Genomic DNA, 12,379 nt, shown 5'->3' on the forward strand with positions numbered 1-12,379 from the left:
TTTGCCTTCCCCGTTGATGGAAGTGTGACTTGGACTAAAAAATTAACCACATAGGCTCCACGTAGACTTCCAAACTCAATTATTTTAACCCAAGACCCTGACCATTTACCCATTATATAAAATAATAAACCCTAATCCTTTTATTTTAGAAAAGAGACGAGAGGGAACGGAAAGGGAAATCAGCGACTTGGAACGGAAAGGGGAATCACCAAATACTGATATTACATAAGAACAATACAAGTAGACAGTGATATTACATAAGAACAATAAACGTAAGTACATAAGAAAAATATTAATAGCTTCATCCATTCATAACAGTACCAAACATAATACTAAACTTAACTTCATCCATCTTACAAATTCTCTCTGTTATTAGTTTATTAAACAACCACAAGGCAGCCTTAATCTTATTTTGCTCAAAAAGCCCCCTTATAATTAGAGTACTCAAAGTAACAACATTAAACTCAACACCACTCTTCAAGAAAATACCTAGCACTGAAAACCCAAGTTTATATGATGGGTAAACGGAGAACTCCAAGTCGTTGATTTCCCTTTCCGTTCCCTCTCGTCTCTTTTCTAAAATAAAAGGATTAGGGTTTATTATTTTATATGATAGGTAAATGGGTCACAGGTCATGGGTTAAAATAATTGGATTTAGAAGTCTACGTGGAGCCTATGTAGCTAATTTTTTAGTTCAAGTTATATTTCCATCCAAAAAAGGATAAATATAACAAGTATCCTAACGGGGAGGGTAAATTTGATCTCAAACTTTGACGGAGGGTAAATTTGACCCTTTTCGCTTATATTAAAGAGTAGTTACACTACAACTCATGTTTAATTTTCCATCAATTGATGTTGTATTTTTTAGAAAGGGCTTCTACTAGTGTATTAATTTTGTTATGAACTATGACTTGCTCATTTGGTAAGATTGTATAATTGGGAAAGTTTTGATGTTTTCACAATTTATGGGACTTTTATGTCTATAAAAAAAGGTACAACTTAAGAAATCCAAATTGTATGTCCAAATAAAACTTCAACTTCAAATCATGTCCAGACGACTCCTTTTAGGGAAAAACTATTTATTTAGCTTATAAAAACAACTTCTGCAGTTCTGCTACTCCCAAAAAACACTTATTTTCTTACAAAATTTTGACCAAACACCTAATTTTCTTAAAACAAGCACTTTCTAGGGAAAAAGAAAGGAATTTTCACAAATGATTATACTTTGGGGGAATTTTTTAGGCATAGCTACACTTTTGCTAATTATATTTCGTAGCTATAGTAACACGTATTCAAATTCGGCTATATTGCATTGTATTCATTCGTAGCTACTTTTACACTGTATTCAACTTATTATACTTAAATTCGGTTGTATTCAAACAACATAAGTGCAAGAAAATATAGGGATATTCAATTGTATTTAAATTCACTGTATTTATTTGTATATAAAAAAATCTTCTTCGAAATACAGGCAAAAAATACAAAAAGAAAACACTGAATTTTACACTAAAAAGTAACGAATACATTCAGATTTAAGATACAAGAAATAAAATAAGCTCAGATCTGAGATATAAGAAATAAGATACACTCAAATCTAAAATCCAACGCCGGCAACGGCAACAATCTGCTACAACTATGTCGTCGCGTCTGCCCCGTCTTGTCGTCATCTCCGTCATCCGGTAAGGGTCCAACCAAAAATAATTTCTCTCTATATATTCAACACAAATACAAATACATCTCAAACAACAACAATGATAAATCTCCGATCGGAAACTCCTAAACTTTTGATTCTGATAAGCACGTCACCAGAAATACACTTAGATCTGAGATATACATTCAGATATGAGAGATACACTCAGATCTCGTCTTCGGAGAATACACTCAAATCCCTTGTGGAGGGCAGTACCGAGGTTGGCGGCTATGGTGGCGCATATGCGGAAGTGGCAAAGATGGTGGAGGAGGAAGAGGTGGAAGCGTCAACGACGGTTGAAAAGGAGTGAAGGAATTGAGGAAGATGGGTTTTGAATTTTGATGCAGAGAAAGGAACCGTATGTTGCTGTATTAGTTACCTTGTGTAGTTGAAAGACAACATTTAGCTACCATATGTAATTAAAGTAAAGTGTAGTTACTAAATGTAAATACCTCTTATATGTTCTCTACACCACATAAATTTCCAAAAAAATAGGGTCATTTGCATGATTATCCTTCAAAGGCAGTGGTCTTTAATTTTTGTCCCTCAAATTGGTGGTCTTTAATTTTTAGCCTTCTCCCAATACCATGAGGTTTAGGGTTCGAATCCTAACTCAGTCAAAAAATAAAATAAAAATCACAAGGGAGAGTTTCGTAGCAAAGTTAGGTCTATTCAGGCCAAAGTTAAGATTCAAAACTCTGTCTTACGAATCCAAACCTCATCCTTGCTAATATTTTTTTCTGAGTTGGAATTCAAATCCAGAGCCTCGAGTTATTAGGCGAAGGTCAAACCAGCAATTTGAGGGACAAAAATCAAATCCCAGTGGCCTTTGAAGGACAATGCACTCAAAAAAAAAAAAGAAAAAAAAAAAGGCACTTTTGACCTCCGAAAAGCTTGTCCAATTTAAGGTTTGTCGTAAACAATTGGGCTTCAACCGAAATAGGCCCAAACCCAATAGAAAAACAAAGTCTAACTTGGTCTCTCTCGAGTCGTCTTTTTTTCTTTGACAAGTATCAGCAATCGGATTCTCCCTCCCTCCAATGTACTCTCTCTCTCTACAATTTTCATCATTCCATCTAATTTTCTTCCTCAGAGATGTCGTATTTTTTAGCTTTGATCTAATTATCGAATGCAATTTCATTTTCTGTTATACCTTTTTTTTTTGGCTGTATCGTTTATTAATTGGTTGCAGTATTGTAGAAAATAGAGAAGAAAGATGGGGGTGAAGCAAGTTCTAAAAGCCCTTGATGCTTTTCCCCGTGCCGAAGAGCATTTGTTACAAAAGACTAAATCTGGCGCCTTTGGTAATCATTATTATCTCTTACACCTCTTTCGATGGTTGTTACATATCGTTTCATTATGTATTACTATACTATATTGTACTATATTATTTTTGTAAATACAATGTTTGGATAGATTATATCGTTTCCTGTCGTTACATAACCAATTACAAGGATAAACCTATAAGAAAAGTAGGGTACGGGGTAGAGCTATAGGTAAAGGATAAAATATGAATATTAGATGATAAGCAAAGACATTACGAGAAGAAAAAAAAAGGTAATAATGCGATCACACCAAATTACTGGGACTGTAACGATGAATTTAACAATAGAATACAATATAATTTAGGTAACAACCAAAACAAACATTGTGTTAAACTAAAAACACAATACAATAGGTAACAACCATCCAAACAAGGTGTTAATCCATGTCTTGTCTTGACGTTTGTAACTAGGATGGATCATCATGACCCCATATTTTTTTTTTGCCATTTTCTTCATCTAATGGGACAAAAAGGTGGTCTTAGTTTGTCAAACGAAGCAGCAATGTGGTGTTCCCTCACACACACAAAAGCACACACACACATTGTTTTTTTTTTTTCTCCATTTAAAAAAAAACAATGTGGTGTTCCCTCTGTCGTTGTACCACTGAATTTACCTTTTGTATGGTTGCTGTTCAGACTGAATGTCCCAAAAGAGTTTCATTTAGCTATTGAATGTTAAGCTTGGCATAATGCTCTTTATTTTCTCTTAGGGTGTGTTTGGTATGGGGGACAATGTCTTCTTGGAAAATGTAGGTCTCTAATTTATTTTCGAGTGTTTGGTAAGTAAGCAAAAAAATATTATCCCTAGCAGCATTTATATGTAATTTAGCAAGACACTAGGGAGGTGGGATGGGGTGGGGAGGACATTGAACTTGGAATGTCACTTATGGAACTTGTTTTCTGTACTATTAGGGAAGTCGTTTTCCTCATTTTAAGGCACTTGTTTTCCTAGAGAAAATGTTTTCCAGAACACTTTGACTAACCAAACAAGGGAACATACCACACACACCCTGAATTCATGCTTGACAATTACTATAGTGTTCTCATTCCTTGAAGCATTGTCATACCCAGGAAGTTTAGTTGCAATGCAACACTTTGTAGCCTTTTTGTTCACAATTTAGTGACTGGATTTGAATCTGTACCATAATTTAGGATATTGCCTAAAGAGGGTTTTTAGGGTAATGTTGATAGGAAGTGGCATGTGTTCTTTTCATATGGATACTACCTGAAGAATATGATGGTTATTTATTCTCCTTTTCTGGAAGCATACTGTTTTCAAAGAGAAACTATACTTGATAATAGCCTGCATGTTATCCCATTGTATTTCTATCATTCATATAAAAAAATAGCACATCCTGCAGCATATTTTTTTTTTTGATAAGGATAGGACATCCTGCAGCAGTGACAGTAACTGTTGGTTAAGAATTGAATATCCTAAACTATATCTATATTTAGGCTGTTTCTTCTGAATTGTGTCTACATTTCTTTAAATATGTTGCTTCTGTATGTTTATGTTGTGCTAGTTCATGTTTGTGCACAGATGTTTTCAGCTAATGTCTCTCTAGTTAGTTGATCGTAGACTATGTTTAGACATGCCATGACTTTTGGAGATGAATTTTTTCTTCAATAAAGTTATTCATGCTATGTCTGGTTGTTTGATTCTATAAGATTTTCCCGCGTTTGTGTCAAAGTTGCTCCCGATGCCTGGTCAAATGCAAAGGGCCTGGTACTGAATTGCGACAGTTGTTAGTTACTTCAGCTGGCGTTACTTTGGATTGTCATTTAGAAGATATCATGCTTACTATATTCTGCATTTTTTCTTTAAGTTTGATTCTTTACTAACTTTACACCTTTGGTTTTTTTCTCACTAGTTTCCATTGTGGGGCTGGTTATCATGTTGACATTATTTTTGCATGAACTGAGTTACTATCTTAATATAAATACAGTTCACCAGGTTTTCCTCTTCTCTTCGATTCAGCTTTCTCTTCATTGTTTACTTTATCCTCTCCCACTTAAGAGTAGCTTAAAGGTTTCTGCTCTGAATTTTGCTTTGGCAGATGGCTGTTGACTTAAGACGCGGAGAGACTCTTCCAATACACATCAATATGACATTTCCCTCTTTACCTTGTGATGGTAAGAAAAATAACCCCCCTGCAGGTCCATGTTTGCTTACTCTCTTTCAGATTTCATTTTTATTTGTGAATGCCCAGTATCTAAATGCTTCAGACATTGACCAATTTGTTCTGCCGTGGTAGTTCTAAGTGTGGATGCTATTGATATGTCGGGGAAGCATGAAGTGGACCTTGATACAAACATATGGAAGGTAATTGGTCTATTTGAATTGAGAATTAGTGCTCTGCCCTACCTATCAAAAAAAGAAGTGCTCTATTAAAATGAAAAGAAAGTGACCAAGTTTCGCATGACAAGATGATGCATAACACTGTAGCTTGTAGTATGTTAACCGTGCTTTCACTTTTGTAGTGTCTTCACTAGCAACTATTTGTACCTTTATTAATCCTTCTTAGTTTTCTTTTGCTGTTCTGTGTTCGTTTGGGTGGTTTTGTAGTGTCCTAATTGTTTTTGTTTATCAGTTTATGTTACATTCACTATTTTTCTGGAATCTTTTTTTTTTTCTGTCTAGAGACTTGTATGTTTGTGCAGGATAGCTGTGAGATTTTGATTTAGTGAACCACTAATTTGCATCAAAAGATAAATACTTAGTATTGAAATAAATAGACTCAAATACAGTGAAATAGGTGCAGAGGATTAATAACCCCCACGATTTAAGTTCATAAAACAGTTGGTTCTGAGTGTGGTGATTAAAACAAAGGAAGGGGTTAAGTTTGAAAACATGTTGGTTGATAATGATGATTTCATTGAACTTGTGGAATGAAGGTGGAATTCAGACAAGGTGAGTGGTTATCCAGATACTATTCTTGCCAGGAAGTTAAATTTGTTGAAGAGTGATATTAAGAAATGGAACAATAAGGCTGGAAGAAAGGAAGAAAGAGGCTTTGAGCAGGTTGGAAGAATTGTATCATTTTAATGGAGCCTTAACTGATGAAAGTGCAGTAAAAGTTGAGAAGGAAACAACCATCTGGGAGGGAGAGGAAATTGCTAGCACAAAAGAGAAATCCAGAAGGCAGAAGTCGTGGTGTCTATGGGTAACAATTGGAGGCAAAACACAAAATTTTCCCACAAAGTGGCAAATTCTCATAAGAGGTTCAATAACATTGACAAAATGATTGATGGTAAGCTGACAAAAGACAGTAAACTGATTAAAGAGCATATTCTGAGATTCTATTGAAGACTTGTTTACTGAAAAAGAATATTGGAGACCTAAGTGGACTGCTGATGAAATCACATAACTCTGATGAAGAAAAAAATTGGGTACAAAGGCAATTTTCAGAAAACGAAATAGAGGGAGAAGGCTCTTGAGCCAGATGATCTTAATATGTTTTCTTCCAAAAGTATTGGGAGATTGTCATAGATGATAAATGAAGACAGTGGAGTGGTTCTAACCGAATGGATCTTTGAAGAAGCTTGAATGCTTCTTTCATTGCTTTAGTACCCAAGAAAAAAAGGAGCGGTGGAAGTTAAAGATTTTAGACCAATTAGTCTATTGGGAAGTGTATGAGATTATTTCTAAAACTTCGCTAGAGAGGCTGAAGAAGGAGATTGCAAAACTTATATGCAGTAATCAAAATGCATTCATAAAAGGGAGGCAAATCATCGATGCAAGAGTCGTAGCGAATGAGTGCCTTGATCAATACCATGTGAATTGGTCAGTTTTTTTGTTAAACTTATGAGGCATATGAATTTTGGGATAAATTGCTAAAATGAATGTATAGTTGTATAGCCACTGTCAGATTTTCAATATGAATCAATGGGAACCCTGAAGGATTCTTTAAGTCCCATAGAGGATTGAGATAAGGAGATCCTTTATCTCCTATCTTTCTGTGATGGTGATGAAATCCTTTAGTCTGATGTTAAAGAAAGCTGAAGGATACGGATGGATTAAAAGTTTTGGAGTAGAAGGAAATGGTAGTAACCTGACAGGTTAGATATTTAACATATTCTGCATGCAGATGATACATTAGTATTATATGGAGCTGAAAGGAAAACATGTTATACCTTAGGGTGGTATTCATGACTTTTGAGGCCTTTTTTGGATTGAAGATTAATTTATCAAAGAGGCGGTATTTATGCTGTCAATTCAGAAGATTCTATTGATGAAATGACCGAGATTCTGGGGTGTCAAGCAGAGAAGTTTCGTGCTGTCTACTTGGGATCTAGAACTTGTAGGTTTCTCCTTTTTTTACCTCTTGTATATGGCCAAGTTGGCCTTGTTATTATCAGTGAAATCTTTATTATCAGTGAAATCTTTTCCTAAAAAAAAGGTAGCTATCTAGAACTAGTGGACCTCCTTTACTTGCAAAATCTGAGTTGGAAAAACCTGGAGTTTTCACACTTCCTTTCTGCATTCTGTCTCTACATCACATTCCTTATTAAGAACGCCTTGTAAAATTGTAGGGGTAACTTGCGGTTACTTGTAGTTGACATCAGTTGCACAGTTCACTAAGATATGCTATTGCCTTTCACTTCATATGGGGATTATTGTTTTCACTTGCAGTACCTACTTCCTATCCCTGTCCAAGCACATATATTCACTTTTTTTTTTTTAATCTTTCCCTAGCTTTTCCGGAGTTATGAAAGCATTTTGCTAATGGTTAAGAATTTCTGCAGCTTCGCTTGAACAGTGATGGCCATATTACTGGAACTGAGTATTTGTCGGACCTTGTGGAAATGGAACATAAACATGGTAATGCCTTTTTGTTCTTTTCTTGATTCTGGGTATAAACTGTGTGCGACTTTTGTCTCCTCACATTAGTGAACTTGCATTATTTTATGTTTTGGATAAAAGAATATACTGTATGTTTAATAGCATGGCTCTAAATTACAACTTTGACCAGATGACCACAAAGACCATCACGATGATTCAGATAATAAAGCCCATCTGCAAGGGTTCGATCAAGATGCCGAAAATATGATTAAAAAGGTTAAGCAAGCATTGGCTCATGGGGAGGGATGCAGAGTATGTGCCTCTTTCATTTTTAGCTTGTTATTTTATTTGTAATCCAACACCTTTTCTCTCCTTTATGCCTCAGAAAATAAGATCAGGAAAAAGGTTGCGATATATATCCTTATCCTTGGAAGTACCAAGTTATACCACTTGGGCTGCATGAGCAATGATAATTGTATTGCTTATTGCAGGTCTATGGTGTTTTGGATGTCCAACGTGTTGCTGGAAATTTCCATATATCTGTTCATGGGTTAAACATCTTTGTTGCTCAAAAGGTTAGATCTCTTGGAATTTTATGTTCTTTTATGGTATGATTTTGTGCAATGATACAACAGCCTGTTGGAAGATATTGACTACTCCGTTTAACTTTCTTTTCTATTATTGTTAATTATGGTCACGGGTTCGAGCCGTGGAAACAGCCTCCTGCAGAAATGCAAGGTAAGGCTGCGTACAATAGACCCTTGTGGTCCGGCCCTTCCCCGGACCCCGCGCATAGCGGGAGCTTAGTGCACCGGGCTGCCCTTTTTTTTTATATATATATATATATATGAATCAGTGATCTTTGAAGGTTTCTAGCTGGAAGATGCTAATATTAAATTTTGAGAATTGTTTAGTTTAATTTATCTTCTGAGGAAGTAGGCAAATTGACCTCTGAAAGGTCTGAAAATCCAATATAGTTTAAATGAGTTATATCTTGGTGGTTCAGCTAAAAATGAAATTGTCATTTGTCGCTGGAGGCTTGCTATTTTTTCTGTACTTGTGCTGTTCGAAGCTAGTGTCTAGATGTTCATTAATTTTCATTAAGAGAAGTATTTAGATATTACTTAAATCCAATGATATAGTTACATATTGAGTTGCTGAATAGTTTGTAACGGCAAGCCATATACTTTTTACCTACATGTAAAGCAGTAAACCACACTTTTTAAGTCTGTCTGCTGCATAAATTTTGGTCCCTGTTTTGAAGTACATTACCTCCTAAAAGTGGAACTTAAAATAGACTTGAAAATAACGACCTCTTAGGAATTGGTTGATTGGAAGTTCTTATAGAAATCAGAATTGTTTTCCTGTTTTTGCTTACTCCTGTTTGTATCTGTTTTTAACCGCTGCAGATTTTTGGAGGTAATACTCATGTCAATGTGAGCCATATCATCCATGACTTGTCATTTGGGCCCCAATATCCAGGTAGTCACAACCCGCTTGATGGAACAGAACGAATTCTGCGTGGGGCAAGTGGAACATTCAAATATTACATTAAGGTTTGAGTTGTAGCCCTCATTTGAAAATATCGACATTGTATTTAATGTTTAGTTTGGAACTACTGTATTTGGACATAGCCATAGATATTTCTCGAACTGAGGAAATGAATGTGCAACTACACACTTCAGTCATTTTCCTTTACCTTTTCTTATATTATACTTTAGTTTTTTATCAGTCATTTTCCTGGACCAAAAAAGAGATATGAGCTGAATTTAGGCACCTTATCTTTTGTAATTGGGAGCTCACTATCTGATTTTCTGCCTATACTTGGATATGTGCCAAAATAATGGCGCTTACACAGGTCATAAGATGGTGCATTCCCCATAGAGCAACAACATTAAATAGAGGGGTAGTGGGGTGAGCCCATTATCTGTTGAGTTTCAAACCATGTGCCACTCGCTCTCAGCAATTCTCAATTATCAAAAAGCATTAAATAGAAAGACTCTAATCCTAAAGTACCATTTTCATTTTTTGGTAATTATAGTCCCAGAGTACTTAATTAGCTTTAGGACAGGATGGTAGATTGTGGAGACATTCACAGTGGTGCATGATCTTCATATCCACTTTGAACTAAAATTGAGGAGACTATTTTTCTGCATCAAGGTCGTCAACAGTATATAAAAAAAAGATTTAACTGCATATAGTTTCATCAGCTTCCTCCTTCCTGTCCTACTTCCGTTTTCAGGCTGTCTCAAGATTGTATCCACTTGAAATGGGAACTTTTTTTTTTCTTATTATATTATTGTAATGCTTTTTAATTACTTTAGGATCAGAAAAAGGTCAATTTGGAACCCTCAGGGGTTGGCCTGGTGGTAATTGGCTTGAGCCTTGGGGTGCTCCCTTTCAAGGTCTCAAGTTCGAAACCCACTGGGTGCAAACAATTTCTGAGGGCCATCGGACTGGGGTAAAACCCTGAATTACCCGTGGTGCACTTGCGGGAAACTCCTTGCCGAGGGCCTGTGCACCCCCGGGATTAGTTGGGGCTCAAAGAGACCCGGACACCCGGTGCTTAATCAATCAAAAAGAAAAAGGTCAATTTGGGACCCATATTGACTTTTAACAGTATTCAAATTTTTTGGAAGTCAACTTTATCTTCACTTTTGGACCCACTTTAATTTAAATATGATATATTTTCAACTTTTACCTTAGTGGATGAGTCAAAACTAAATGTGACACGTGTATTAAGAGTTCAGACCCAGGGAGCAATTATTTAAATATGCAGTTCTATTGCAGGAGTAATTTCTTTTCCTGGTATCTGCTAGCATCCTCTGTCAAATTGTCCTTTTAAGTTTTAAGTATAACCAGAAAGTGAGAGACTTCCGTTGATTTATGGTGACAATTAACATTTAGCTGAAACGTAAGGTCTAATTAACTCATGTGGATTCCTTACCAATTTTTTCTTAGAACGCCTGTTTTGTGTTGTTTGGCTCTCTTTTACTTCTCCACATTTTAAGGTTCTGCTTCCTTTTTTTTTTTTTTTCCTTTTTTGTGTAGATTGTTCCCACTGAATATAGGTATCTATCAAAAGAAGTTTTGCCAACGAATCAATTCTCTGTAACGGAGTACTTTTCTCCCATCAATGAGTTTGAACGGACATGGCCAGGTGCTTCTCTAAAGTCTTAAGTACTCAACAGACTAATTCCTTCTATCAATTGCTGCACTTTTTCCGGTTCTCTTGTTATACCTTTCTGCTATTGAGTGTGTTTCTCGCTTAATGCAGCTGTATATTTCTTATATGATTTGTCACCAATTACTGTGACCATCAGAGAAGAACGTCGCAATTTTCTGCACTTTATCACTCGGCTCTGTGCAGTACTGGGTGGTACTTTTGCCTTGACAGGTTTGCCTCTAATACTTAGCTGTAGGATTTATTTAAGGTAAAATTCTTAGATAAACCAGAAGTCCCTGCTATAATTCTATTCTTCCTTTTGCACGTATATTCTTGTCATTTGAAGGCTGAACTCGATGCTCTACATTTTGTTGTTCGTGAAGAATTTGTAAATCATTTGCTTGGGTCTGTGGAAAATGCATAGATATATTTTGGTGCCAGTAAATATGATTCCGAGACTTCTTTTATTCATATTCCTTTCTTACATATTGAGAATGGAAAGTTAATTTCAGGGAAGATTTTTTTCACGAGTCGATCAATTCCCTGGGAATTTTCCCATGTTCTATAATCTTTTTCCCATGTTCTCAGTTGACGGATCTACCATTCAGACAATATCTCCATTCTCATTATTTTCTGAAATATTATATGATAGACCTGGCATCTGCCAATGACTTGGAGTTTATATTGCGTCTGTTGAGTTGGATACTGATTTTATACGTGGTTATTACATAGGTTTTGGGAGTGGCTTAATATTGGGAACTATATTATTATACTAAAAGTGAGAAGGCTATTGTAGATATAAGTATGAACAATTTGTTTTTCCCTGATTTGTTTGATTTCCTCTTTAGATCTTCTTTTATCTGTAATTCGATGGTACCCCCCAATTTTTTTTTTCTTGCAGTTAAGAAGCTGGACGTTGTATTTAGTTGGAAATCTTTAATCTAATCTAATGTTTTGTGTATAATAGGCATGCTAGATAGATGGATGTACAGGTTCCTTGAAGCAGTTATGAAGAAAAACAGCAGAACTCTTGTGCGGTAATTTAAGGTTACCTTGAGACATGTTGCACGACAGAGTAATATCCAGTCGAGGGATTTCGTAATCCCAGAGCACTATACGTGGGAATTTTAGCGGTGAACAGGGGAGGTCCACGAACGAGGCTTGTGTATATTATGTTTCCTATGTATTTTCTTATCGGCTTATCCTTTAATTTTGATAGCACTTTTACACAAATATACCCTGGTGTACCCAAGCCATTCTAGCAGTCTGAGAAAAGATTTAATTACTGGTCATTGTAACATAATATCTAGTTTGTAGCTCAAAGGAAATGAACATTTCCAGGTTTTCTTGCTCAAATTTAGTGGAAATACTTGCTGGATCTGAGAGATGTATTTCTATGTGATGCTTCTTACTTTA

At 35.8% G+C, this 12,379-nt stretch overlaps 1 protein-coding gene across 2 annotated transcripts; it reads left to right on the forward strand.

The window, feature by feature from the left end:
* The first annotated feature begins 2,612 nt into the window (after nt 1-2,612).
* LOC132616661 (uncharacterized) lies at nt 2,613-12,379 on the forward strand. Of its 2 annotated transcripts, none has more exons than XM_060331221.1 (12): nt 2,613-2,732; nt 2,891-2,994; nt 4,886-4,968; nt 5,072-5,147; nt 5,270-5,337; nt 7,761-7,836; nt 7,988-8,109; nt 8,289-8,372; nt 9,207-9,353; nt 10,849-10,957; nt 11,075-11,194; nt 11,931-12,379. In XM_060331221.1, exons 2-12 carry the CDS (start codon nt 2,907-2,909, stop codon nt 12,002-12,004), a joined length of 1,047 nt encoding a protein of 348 aa, XP_060187204.1. In that variant the 5' UTR covers nt 2,613-2,732; nt 2,891-2,906; the 3' UTR covers nt 12,005-12,379. The 2 variants fall into 2 exon arrangements, with proteins under 2 accessions (XP_060187204.1, XP_060187205.1); XM_060331222.1 differs by having other exon boundaries at nt 2,709-2,732; nt 2,883-2,994.

The sequence above is a fragment of the Lycium barbarum genome, chromosome 11 (genome assembly GCF_019175385.1).
Source record: "Lycium barbarum isolate Lr01 chromosome 11, ASM1917538v2, whole genome shotgun sequence".
Taxonomy (NCBI): Eukaryota; Viridiplantae; Streptophyta; class Magnoliopsida; order Solanales; family Solanaceae; genus Lycium; species Lycium barbarum.